At 41.2% G+C, this 13,176-nt stretch overlaps 1 protein-coding gene across 1 annotated transcript in view; it reads left to right on the top strand.

Moving 5' to 3' along the window:
- si:ch211-225b11.4 (thyroid adenoma-associated protein homolog) overlaps positions 1 to 13,176 on the top strand; it is a 52,752-nt gene that overhangs the window by 178 nt on the left and 39,398 nt on the right. The window contains exons 2-12 of the mRNA XM_034170290.1: positions 72 to 252; positions 323 to 409; positions 5,474 to 5,501; positions 5,588 to 5,736; positions 5,822 to 5,944; positions 6,035 to 6,155; positions 7,853 to 7,998; positions 8,086 to 8,164; positions 8,260 to 8,396; positions 10,961 to 11,158; positions 11,241 to 11,967. Coding sequence (XP_034026181.1) covers positions 72 to 252; positions 323 to 409; positions 5,474 to 5,501; positions 5,588 to 5,736; positions 5,822 to 5,944; positions 6,035 to 6,155; positions 7,853 to 7,998; positions 8,086 to 8,164; positions 8,260 to 8,396; positions 10,961 to 11,158; positions 11,241 to 11,967 — 1,976 coding nt within the window. The remainder of the gene's footprint in view (positions 1 to 71; positions 253 to 322; positions 410 to 5,473; positions 5,502 to 5,587; positions 5,737 to 5,821; positions 5,945 to 6,034; positions 6,156 to 7,852; positions 7,999 to 8,085; positions 8,165 to 8,259; positions 8,397 to 10,960; positions 11,159 to 11,240; positions 11,968 to 13,176) is intronic.

Genomic DNA, 13,176 nt, shown 5'->3' with positions numbered 1-13,176 from the left:
GTAGTTATTAACCACAGCTCGTTGCTGTCCTGTATGTTTCTGACTCTGTGGATTTATTCATGTCTGAACAGAAGTAGTGTGAAAAGATGCAAGGAGCGCTGTTTGGAGGAGGCTGCCCAACTACTGAGGCCACTTTCAGCGACAGAGCTCCATCTTTTGAAGGAGAGACATGTCCTCCTACTTGTCAGAGTCCTCATCTCTCTGCAGCTGCAGATGGGTAATAGCTCCACAGCCAGCCGGAAAGTGGACCAGGTCAGGATCGTTTAGGTTCAGGCTGCTTGCTTAAATCAGATCACCATTCTGACCAATCTGCTCTTTTCAGATGCTGAAGCATCTCTCCAACATGAACCACCAGTTGGTGTTTAGGGAAATCCACCACTGTTTGAGCTCCATAACCCAAACTGACCAGGTACAGAACAGACTTGCTGATGTTGGCCTGATCTTTGTACACGGGCGATGCAGATAACTCAACTCAGCTTAACTTTATTTATAAAGCACTTTCGAACAGCAAAAACTGAAACAAAGTGCTGTACATAAAGGTCATAAAAACAACATACAACCCTACAACAATTAAAAACACCAATAAACAAGCAAAAGCAACTAAAAGAGAGTGAAGTCTCATATAGTGTTAAAAGCCAATGAATAAAAGTATGTTTTAAGATCAGTTTAAAAAAACAGACAGTGAACTGGCCTGCCTAATGTGCAGCGGTAAACCATTCCAAATTTTTGGAGCTGCAACACAAAATGCTCTGTCTCCTCTGACCATTTGCTTGGAACTCGGTACCTCAAGGAGCAGATGATCAGCTGACCAGAGGCACCATGCAGGGGCATAGAGGTGAAGTAGCTCAGAGAGGTAGGGTGGGGCGAGGCCATTTAAAGATTTAAAAACAAATAAAAGAATCTTAAAATAAACTCTAAAATGCACAGGCAGGCAGTGGTGAGAGGCCAGGACAGGTGTAATGTGCTCCCTGTTTCATACTTCAGTTAGCAGACGAGTGTTGTGGCAGTGTTCTGAACTAACTGGAGATGTGGAAGGAAGGACTGGCTAACTCCAAAATTAAATGCTTTACAGTAATCCAGCCGAGAAGTAATGAAGGCATAGATTACTGTTTATAAGTGCTGATGTGAAAGGAAAGGCTTCACCTTAGCAAGCTGCCTAAGGTGAAAGAAACTAGACCTAACTACTGCACTAATTTGGCGATCCAATTTAAAATCACTGTCCATCTTAAAACCCAAATTAGTAGCAGTACTCTTTGCATAAGCTGCCAATGGACCCAAATCAATAGGGGAGGGTACACAGGAGCCGCTAGGGCCAAACACAATCACCTCTGTTATTAAATTTTGGAAATTTAGGGCCATCCAGACCTTAATATCCTGAAGGCATAACAGCAGAGGTTTGAGTGAAAAGGCATCACTTTTCCTCAGAGGAACATAGAACTGGCTATCATCAGCATAAAAATGAAAAGCGACGTCATGTTTTCTGAGGACAGGCCCTAGCAGAAGCATATACAGGGAGAAAAGCAAGGGTCCTAAAATTGAACACTGTGGGACCCCATGTAAGAGTGGAGCGGCGGAAGATTCACAAACCTCAAGACCAACGCCCATAGTCCTGTCTGTTAAGTAGGACCTGAACCAGTCCAGGGCGCTACCATTAATGCCCACTAGCTTCTGCAGACAGTGTAACAAAATACTGTGGTCTACAGTGTCAAAGGCAGCAGTCAAGTCAAGCAGGACAAGAACAACGTAATTGCCACTATCATTTGCCATTAAAATGTAATTTAAAATTAACCACTTTTACATAGTGTCCATCAGTCTGAACAGTATAGAGAGGGTGGCTCTGCGGATCCAGGGTTCAATTCCAGGTGTGTGCTTCATGCTACCTGTCTGCATCCTTGCATCCAATTTGTAATTGGTTACCAGCCTTGGCTGGGGAAGTAACCTGTGGTGCACTGGTGTCCTATCCAGGATGAGTCATAGAATCTCATCCACAGCGAAGCTAAAAGTCCATTCATCTTCTGCTTGACTCTGGCCCACCACAGCAGATCTGAGCCATCTCCGGTCTGCCTCAGATTGGGATCACCTCATTGAATCTGCATGTTGATTCAGCGCAAGTTTCACACTGGATGCTGTTATGCTGTTTCTGACACAGCTCCACATTACATGGAGAATGGGCATGAGTGGTCTTGAACTGGGATCCTTCTGCTCTGGAAACAAGTGCACTTAAGTGCTTGCCTACCAAATTCAAAGAGATCCAGTTTGAGAAAATTTCCTAAAGCAAAGGTCTGGAACATCATAATGTCTAACATGTATTATGATTCAGTGCCATGTACTTTGAAGTAGTTAGTAGATGTAGCAACATCAATGTGTAGTCAGTAATTGATTGTCAAATAAAATTAACCACAGTTCAATACTATCTATACAGTATTTATTATTGTTGATATTGATCTGAATGGTACTCTGTTAATAATAATGTTCTTTCCTCAAAAGTAAAATAAGGTTTGTATTTAAAAATAAAAAAGCTTTTGAAAAAGGCATCTTAAAGTGCTTAATTCTAGAACTAAAAAGTGTAGTTTGAGTTACTTGGTCAATAGAATAGAATAGTCTTTGTATGGGGGGGTGGTACAACAGAACCCGCAGAGCTACTGTACATCACAAAAAAGACATTTTATACACCACAAAATGCTTAAATATGAAGTATGTACTGTATACTCAGTATACAGAGCATACTTAATATTTAAACAATTTAAGGTGTATAAGATGTCTTTTTTTGTGGTGTCCAGTACCTCTGCGGGTTTCATTTTACCTCTCTCTCTCTCTCTCTCTCTCTCTCTCTCTCTCTCTCTCTCTCTCTCTCTCTCTCTCTCTCTCTCTCTCTCTCTCTATATATATATATATATACGAGGGCTGTCAATAAAGTAACGGTCCTTTTTATTTTTTTCAAAAACTATATGGATTTCATTCATATGTTTTTACGTCAGACATGCTTGAACCCTCGTGCGCATGCGTGAGTTTTTCCACGCCTGTCGGTGACGTCATTCGCCTGTGAGCACTCCTTGTGGGAGGAGTCGTCCAGCCCCTCGTCGGAATTCCTTTGTCTGAGAAGTTGCTGAGAGACTGGCGCGTTGTTTGATCAAAATTTTTTCTAAACCTGTGAGACACATCGAAGTGGACACGGTTCGAAAAATTAAGCTGGTTTTCAGTGAAAATTTTAACGGCTGATGAGAGATTTTGAGGTGATTCTGTCGCTTTAAGGACTTCCCACGGTGCGAGACGTCGCTCAGCGCTCTCAGCCGCCGTCGTCAGCCTGTTCAAGCTGAAAACCTCCACATTTCAGGCTCTATTGATCCAGGACGTCGTGAGAGAACAGAGAAGTTTCAGAAGAAGTCGGTTTCAGCATTTTATCCGGATATTCCACTGTTAAAGGAGATTTTTTTAATGAAAGACGTGCGGACGGGTCCGCGCGTCGGCACGCGACGCTCCGCCACAGGAAAAACACCTCTGTTGAAAGCCTTAAGGACAAGTTGGAACATGTCCTGCTGTTAAACAATTTCTCATATACTCACTCCACTGAAAGCCATCAAAAGCCGCCTGGATTTACAACACAAAACACAAATGGTTATCAACACAGAGGTGTTTTTCCTGTGCCGCCGCACCGCGTCGGCTGCGTCCCGACGCGCAGATCCGTCCGCACGTCTTTCATTAAAAAAATCTCCTTTAACAGTGGAATATCCGGATAAAATGCTGAAACTGACTTCTTCTGAAACTTCTCTGTTCTCTCATGACATCCTGGATCAATAGAGTCTGAAATGTGGAGGTTTTCAGCTTGAACAGGCTGACGACGGCGGCTGAGAGCACTGAGCGACGTCTCGCACCGTGGGAAGTCCTTAAAGCGACAGTATCACCTCAAAATCTCTCATCAGCCGTTAAAATTTTCACTGAAAACCAGCTTAATTTTTCGAACCGTGTCCACTTCGATGTGTCTCACAGGTTTAGAAAAAATTTTGATCAAACAAAGCGCCAGTCTCTCAGCAACTTCTCAGACAAAGGAATTCCGACGAGGGGCTGGACGACTCCTCCCACAAGGAGTGCTCACAGGCGAATGACGTCACCGACAGGCGTGGAAAAACTCACGCATGCGCACGAGGGTTCAAGCATGTCTGACGTAAAAACATATGAATGATATCCATATAGTTTTTGAAAAAAATAAAAAGGACCGTTGCTTTATTGACAGACCTCATATATATATATATATATATATATATATATATATATATATATATATATATATATATTGTAAACACTGGGGGCACAGAAGCCAATGCTGTTAAGGTGCTACCGGCGGGAGGTGGTGTGTTGTGTTATTTGTTGCTCGGGGAGGGGGGGGGGTGTAGATTGGGTGGTTGTTGTCTGGGGGGGGGCGTTTATGGAAGTAGGTCTGTGGGTGAGGGTGTGTGTGCGTGGGTGTCCATGGGTGATTGCTGTACGTATGGCCCAGGGGAAGAAGCTGTTTGTCAGCCTGCTGATGTGGGGCTCTGTTGACTTGTAGCATCTCCCAGAGGGCAACATGTCAAACGGGGTAGGCAGGATGTGAGGGGTCTCCTGTGATGCCCTTGGTTTTCCTAAGGCGGCAGGATATGGCAATGTTTTCCAGGTTGGGCAGAGGGCAGCTGATGATCTTTAGGGCAGTGTTTATGACCCTCTGCACCGCCTTTCTGTCCCCAGCTGTAAGATCTATTTTTCCTCATTGTAGAGTGTTTGTTTCCGCTTTGAAAATCTGTGACATTGCCTCTGTCTTCATTCAGGGTCTGGCCCCTACTTAGGGCTAAGCTTAGGGCTTAGGGCTGTGCCCGGCAAAAATTTTCAGGCCATGTTGTGTCGTTACCTATGTCCTAGTTTAGCGGCTGCACGCTTCTAAGGCTGTAATCATTGGGTGTTTACATTATAACATTGTAAGTGGCACGACTAGTCTGTTCCATTTCAAAGGCTGCTTGTGCAGCGGCCTACATGTGCAGCCTTCTTTCCCCCAAAAATGATACAATCGGTGTCCTTCACATCCCAAACAATCCTGTGAGTCATTATGCAAATTATGTATATGTATATTAGGGTGGGCCTCTACAGTGTGCCAAAAGTAAAATAGTGACTTTCTTAAGGTACTACCTGACAAAATTTTCCATCTTGAGAAAATGTTTTGGGCAAAATTGTATTTCGATGCGCCTATTCTAAACTGTCACACGCATGGTGGAAATTTCAATAGTTGAGCATATTAGCGCAAAGCAGCAATAGTAATGTACCTGTTCACAAATGAAATACACATTGAAACAGCAATCCTTTCGCCTTCAACTGACTATACAGGAGAGATAAAAAAAAGTATTACAGGAAGCTACATGTCCTTCATTGCACCCACCCTCCACAAATAATGTTGGCCCAGATCCTTAGCAAAAGTCTAACTTTTAGTTTGTCTCCCACCCCCCAGACATTATCCATGGAGGATCTGCAGAGAGGTTGGTGTGTTTGAAATGTTTCCTAATATTTAGATGTTAAGTTCAGTGTTTTTTTTTTTTAATGAACATATTTTTTCTGATTTTAGTCTGCATGTTCCTGGAAGAAAGCAGTGTTGCTTGTGAGGTGTGGCGTGTATCGTATATGTCCTTGCTGAATAAACTGGCTGAGCTATTTCCAGTTGTGCTTCGAGAAGAAGACCTGCGAGATGGGCCATTGTGCTATATTTCTGTCAAGGTGACCGAATCTGAGCTTTTTGTTGGTTTTTGTGGGTATTTATCTATCAGGGATCCGTTGTACCTGAAAACTGTGATCTGTGCAGGTGTGTCTTCAGATATTTCAGCTGTTGTCTAATGAATTGGCTCCTTTCGTGTGGAGAATGGAACACAGGAGCCCAACATTGGAGACAATCCTGCAGGCACTGATGGACATAATCCTTGGACAGGTTTCTTTCTCATGTATTAATATGGTGTATAAATCATGTGGAGATGTTTACGTATATTGCCCCCTAATCCTTCACTGTCATTTCTTGTAGTGCTGTAGCAGGGACTCTCGTCTTTTGGCTGGCACTGCTGTGGCCATGCTGGTTAACACAGCACCAGAGAGCAGAGCTGGAGGAGATGCTGCCTGGAGTCTCTTGCAGGTTTCTGACACAGGTGTGTAGTTACAAATACTGCTCTACAGTCATGCAAAGAAACTTGTCAGCTTTTAAAATTGATGAATAGATGTAGTCCCATACAGCCCTAATGTAAAGAGATTTACTTAATTTTCAGGTTTGTAGCTCAGCTCAGGTTGTTTGCTTTTCTTCAGTGCCATCGCTTCAGTATGGGTTTTAATAAAGGCTGTACTTTGTATGTGAAAACTAAGGCCCTTTTCTGACTTTAGCGGATACGTATTTTGGATGGTCACTATTTGAAACTTACCTTGGAAAACCTTAGAGGACTTTGTTATTCTGTTGTGGTGTTCTTTAACTGGTGAGATTTTTTTTCCCAAGATGTTCAAAAATTCCTCTTTTATATTGTGAACATTGAAAGCCTTTGGTAATCCTTTACATTTCCATGGAAACTCTAACATTGTTGTACATGTTATGAGAACACTGTGAGGATTTTTGAAAGTGGCAAGTTTGTGTATACTACCAATTTGCTGCCATTGTTTTGCACATCACATGGTACAAGTCCAGCATGTTATAACATTGAACCACATGCTAGATCACATTCATGGCCTACCATGATCTTCACGCATCGATCTGTCAGAGTTACAGGCCGTGACCTTCAGGGAAGTGTATACGTGAAAGTAAAAAATGGGCTTTTGATTACAACAAACAGTGAAAATGAGGTACTCTATCATGTAGTGTTGCCACACAGCAGGTGTTAAATGCAGTGTGGTTTCTACTTTTGACTCACTTCTTCAAAGGACTTACTAAATTCCAGGGTACACTGAAACAAATGTGGTGTGGAATTAGCTGAAAAAAGCTTGGTTAATTGTTGCAGTAATTTTAAATAAAAAATAATCACAAGTAGATCCATTAAAAATTTTCAGTATTTATTTTAAAACTTTATTTGTGAATTGTACTTCATTCTATTGCACCAAAACTGATGATAATAATAATAATGTTTTAAAAATGATTGGCGCTGTGGTTTTTCTTCTCCTCAAAGCACTGCACACTGATCCCTCATTCATCAATGTACTTGCACCAGGAGCTTGCTTTTCCTCCTCCTTTTGCTTTCTCAAGGTCATTTAGACACAAACGGAGAGGAGTACTCAGGAATTAAACCACCGACCCATCACTAAATGAACAAATAGTTTGGTTATTTGGTTGTATCTTGCAGTTACTTTGAAAATGGCAAGAGTTTTGCTGTGACATTCCAGTTTTGAAAGAGATTAGTTTCATTTGATTTTAGTCAGTTGTGGCTCAGATGGTTGAGCCTGTTTTCCATTAGCTGATGGGTTAGTGGTTTGATTTCTGGCAAGCAGCCTGTGTGTAAATGTCCTTTAGCGGGAGCATGAGAAGCTTGATCCTGGTGTGAGTATGTACTGTGTGAATGTGAGGCATACAATGCTTTGACGTTGTGTTTCCAGATTAAAATACAATTTTAAAAGCATTCTATTATTATATTTGGCACAATTAAAGTAGACTTTACTAACAGGAAAAACAGCACTCATGTTTTATTTAACCTGTCTTAGCTCCGTGTTTAAACCCTGTTTAGTTTGGCTTTTAAAATGTGTTTGTTGGTTTTACAGTTATACCTCATCAAAAAAAGTGCAAACCTTATAAGTGAGCAGTTCTACCAGTGAGTGTAAATGCTCTGAGGTTCCTGACAGAGTTGCTGATGATGTTCTTGTTCTTTCTCAGAGCCCTGGCTGCTGATTGTTGGTGGTCTACAGGTGCACTGCAGACCCATAGTGAAGGACAGACTGGACAGGGTGGCTGTGAGCAGGGGCCTTCTGACCTGCTGCAGATCTGACATTCTAGTCGGTTCACGTGTTGGCACCACAGAGGTCAGTCCAGTTAAATAACGCTCATGTGCCTTTGTTGCAGTTACTTTCACCAGTGTTTTATTTTGTTTTTTGTATATATATTTTTAGAAGTATTTACTGCTGAATGGTTTGTTTCCTCTGGTCTATGGACTGTGTGAAGAGAAGCTGAATTGTTATGCATTCGAAGGTGAATAAGGTGATATTACTCACCATCGTTAGTAATATCAACAGACTCATTTGTTTAAACAGTACAGTCACATGTCTAAATGTGTGTTTTTGCAGTATTAACACTATGGCTAAAGAAAGTCAAAGAATGTCTGAGTGATATCTGGAAGCTGAGCGGTGTTCACCTTTTGTCCGACAATGGCTGCCTGCAGCGTCAGCTCATCCATATTATCTGGACCAATGCTGAAAGTCCTGTGAGTTGTACAGATATCATTACAGTTAATTCTGATCACTGTAATTTATGTACACAGATACAGTTATATGCAAAAATTTGTGCACCCCTAATAATTTTCATGATTTTCCTTTAGAAATCATTGATTGTCTGGATCAGAAATTTTAGTTAAATATATCATCATAGCAGATGGACATACTGATATTTCAGAAGTGAAATGAAGTTTCTAGTATTTACAGAAAGTGTGCATTAATTATTTAAACAAAATTAATTATTTAAAACAAAATTTTAAACAAAATTGTGGCATCCTTGTCATTTTATTGATTTGAATACCTTTAGCACTAATTGTTGGAACACAAAATTGGTTTGGTAAGCTCATTGACCCTTGACCTCCTTACACAGGTGAATCCAACCATGAGAAAGGGTATTTAAGGTGGCCATTTACAAATGTTTCCCCTCTTTGCATCTCTTCTAATGAGTGGCAACATGGGAGCATCTAAACACCTCTCAAATGCCCTGAAAACAAAGATTGTTCAACATCATGGTTTAGGGGAAGGATACAAAAAGCTATCTCAGAGATTTCAGCTGTCAGTTTCCACTGTGAGGAACACAGTGAGGAAATGGAAGACCGCAGGCACAGTACTAGTTAAGGCCCGAAGTGGCAGGTCAAGAAAACTGTCAGATAAGCTGAAGCGAAAGATGGTGAGAACAGTTATAGTCAACCCACAGACCTGGTCCAAAGACCTACAACATGATCTTGCTGCAGATAGTGTCTCTGTGCATCGTTCAACTATACAGCGCACTTTGCACAAAGAGATGCTGTATGATGCTGTAATGCAGAGGAAGCCTTTTCTGCGTACACGCCACAAACAGTTGTTTGAGGTATGCTAAACACATTTGGACAAGCCAGCTTCATTTTTGGAATAAGGTGCTGTGGACTGATGAAACTCAAGTTGAGTTATTTGGACATAACTAGGGGCGGTATGCATGGCTGAAAAAGAACACAGCATTCCAGTAAAAACACTTGCTACCTACAGTAAAATTTGGTGGTGTTTCCATCATGCTGTGGGGCTGTGTGGCCAGTGCAGGTACTGGGAATCTTGTTAAAGTTGAAGGTCACATGGATTCCAGTCAATATCAGCAGAACAATGTTCAAGAATCAGTGACAAAGTTGACGTTGCACCAGGGCTGGATCTTTCAACAAGACAACGACCCTAAACACTACTCAAAATCTACTAAGGCATTCATGCAGAGGAACAAGTACAATGTTCTGGAATGGCCATCTCTCCCCAGATCTGAATATTATTGAAAATCTGTGGTGTGATTTTTAAGCGGGCTGTCCATGCTCAAAAACCAACAAACCTGAGATGTTTTATAAAGAAGAATGGTCCAAAATGCCTTCAACCAGAATCCAGACTCTCATTGGAAGCTATAGGAAGCGTTTAGAGTCTGTTATTTCTGCAAAAGGAGGATCTACTAAATATTGATGTATTTTTTCTGTTGGGGTGCCCAAATTTATGCACTTGCCTAATTTTGTTTAAAGAATTATTGCACACTTTCTGTAAATCCTATAAACTTCATTTCACTTCTCAAATATCATGGTGTTCGTCTGCTATATGATATATTTAACTGAAATTGCTGATCCAAACAACCAATGATTTGTAAAGGAAAATCATGGAAATCATCACAGGGGCCCAAACCTTTGTATACAAGTGTAACATTAAGCTTTTGAAAGTCAAAGATCTGTACTAGATATGTATTTTTTTTACATTAATACTTAATACAAAAATGGCACTTGTAAATAGTCATGGTTAAATTAAGCATTGACCCAAAATAGGAGCTCAAAAATTCTGACAGTTATAAGGTCCTATCAATGTTCTGGTCCATGTTGTACAGGGCAATAAGTGCATTTGGGTGTCATATCTTCAGTGCTGTTTACATATGAGCACAAAATAGGGTACAAAAGGATTGTGCTTCATCAGACTTTGGCCTGTTTTGGGAATAACATGACCAAAAAACAATTAGATTGTCAGCAGTTGAGTTCACTTTTTATGCAAGGGTGCCAGAAAAGGAAACCCGGTGCACTCCTAATTAAAAAGCGAACTGAGAGGTTTTGTGGCATGGTAATGATTTGCACCAATATGTCAAAGCATGCCAGCTGAGAGCAGCTACCAAATCTCCCTGAGGGGAAGCAGTAAGTTAAAGTTTATATTTCTATTGGCATTTACTTTTATTTTTCTTTATCGTTGTTCTCAGTTCAGTTTTATTGTGCATTCAAGCAGACCTCCTTTTTAGACTGAGGCGGACAAGGGCACACAGATGCTTACACGCAGACTTGCATTTTAAAGAATGCGCGTGCTGGGTTTGAAGATGACAAATGCATCAGTTGGATATGAATTGTTGTGTGTGCTGCTTTGCGCTGACTGGAAGATACAGCCCAAATGCTTTCATTGAAGTAACCTTTAGTAACAACTACACCCCAAATCACACCGTTCAGTTTGTCAACTTTTTAACTGTATCTGTAAATTTAAGAGCCTGTTACTGCCAGGATTGCTCAATAATGTCTGATTTAATTTGCATTGACAGGTGGAAGGTGTGTCGGAATTTGTGCACAGTGCTTTTTGTGTGCTGCTCGAACTCTATGAAATGGAATGTAAGCAGTTTGGTGACCAAAAGAAGACTCTTTATTCAGCTCTGCTTCAACGTGTAGCTAACCTTCCATGGAAAGCCAAAGCCAAATATTACCACCTTTGTGCTCTTCTCCCATATTTGGGTGTAGACCCGGTGAGGGTTAATTATTGCAGTTATTGTGATGTAACCTGTCATACTCATGATGTAATTGATATATTGTTCTTTAATAAACAAGGTGCTGGACCAATATGCTGAACTACCCAACCATCTCCTGAAGTGCCTGTCAACCAATCACCTGTCACCGTGTGCATCAGAACTTTACAAGTGTCTGATTCGACAGCAGAGACAAGAACTCTGTGATAGCTCAAATGGTGCTGCACCCACTGAGCTGGACCTAGCCAATCAGTGGGTAAGGCGCTGGAGTGCCTTGCTTTTAGAGGGGCTGACTTCAGATGTGATGCTTCTACAGAACAACTGTTCAACACAACTTTTACCCTGCACCTTTCACGTCTTCCCTTCAGCTGTGGTGCCTCTACTGGCCTCACTAGACACAGCTGTCCATGGCCATCTTCATGCCTGGGCCTGCATCATGAGTTCTCATCGAGCCACAGTTGGAGACTCAACATGGGCTTTGCAAGGAAGTTCAGCCTTTGAAACCCTCCATTTAGCTCTTGGATCTTGTGACGACAAGGTCCGTCTTGCTGCTCTTAACCTTCTCTGTTACAGCCCAAAAACTAAGGCTGGCCCAACCCCAGAGGAGATGTCAGTAATGAGAATGTTCATTCCTCAGAACCTTAACTGTGAGTCCTCCCCATTTCGGCAGCATTTTCAGGCAGCAGTGAAAAGGTTTCTTGTTCGCATTAGAGACAGCTGTTTGGCACATTTGAGAAGTCAGAAGAGCAAAATGAATGGAGATCCCATTTACTCAGAGATGGCAAAGGATTCACTGGACCACGGAATAGGTGAGCAGTATATTTTAATTCATTTAAAACTTTGCATTTCTGCACTCAGTGTTTTGGCCATGTCCTATATATAAAGAGCCTTAACGTATGCAACTCTGTGTGTCACATTGTAGGCAGGGTTCTCTGTGTAGTGGCTTTCTGTGTGCATGAGGCCCCACCAAAAACTAGCAAACAATTCGTATATGAGTTGTTAGCCAGTTGACACACCAAGCCATATTACAGAGATTTGTAATAAAATGCCCACAAAGGCCCCATTTGGTAATGCTAATGTTGTCCATTAGCATTGCGCTATTCAAAGCTATCCACTTCTAAAATGCGTCATTTTCAAAATACAAAAAAATCTGTCATGAATCGCTGATTTAAGGTGCTCACCTTGGTCACCTCATCAGGCAGTCTAAAATAAACACTTAAATTATTATTTTTAAATTACTTATTTGTGTTTACCTGCAGATCGCAAACCTGCTTCAGAGGTGTATACCGATACCTGCTGTATTGGCATATGTGGAATCATGCATTACTTATTCAAAGTCAATACAGAATGTGAAACGATCAAAAAATCAAATTGCACAATAAACATCGTAAGACTATTAAGAAATGGCACAAGTTTTGTAGTTTTTGAGACAATCATACAACACTTTTAAAAGACTGAACAACAGCACTCCGAATGTTAATAGTTTATATCCTAAAACTACTGCATTGTTGCACTGATTCCAGTGGTGTGCCTTTGGTTTTTATTTTGGCAGCACGGTGTTGCCTCACAGCGAGAAGGTCATGGGATTGATTCCCACCTGTGGCCTTTCTGTGTGGAGTTTGCATGTTCTGCCCGTCTTTGCATGGTTTTCTTCCAGGTATTTCAGTTTCCTCCCACATTTAAAGACATTCGGGTTAGGTGAATTGGAAACTTTATAATTGTCCAGAGCTCCCAGGTTACAAAAGAGATCTCGATCCCAGTAGCACTAACCTGGTTAAATAAAGGTTAAATTAAAATTAAAAAATAAATTAAATGTCTTATTTATTTATTTATTTATTACCATATTTACCCTATTAAATGCCCCAGGGGCCTGCACTTTTTGAAAAGGAATGTGTTTATTGACTATCACGCTGTACACAGTACGGCGCACACGGACATGCATACTGCATGTAAGAGAAGCAGCACAGACTCGAAACAAAGGTTTTATCTGCATGCAGTAGCTGCTACACAATTACATA

Source organism: Thalassophryne amazonica, chromosome 5, assembly GCF_902500255.1.
Source record: "Thalassophryne amazonica chromosome 5, fThaAma1.1, whole genome shotgun sequence".
NCBI lineage: Eukaryota > Metazoa > Chordata > Actinopteri > Batrachoidiformes > Batrachoididae > Thalassophryne > Thalassophryne amazonica.
This window is presented reverse-complemented; position numbering and strand designations above follow the sequence as displayed.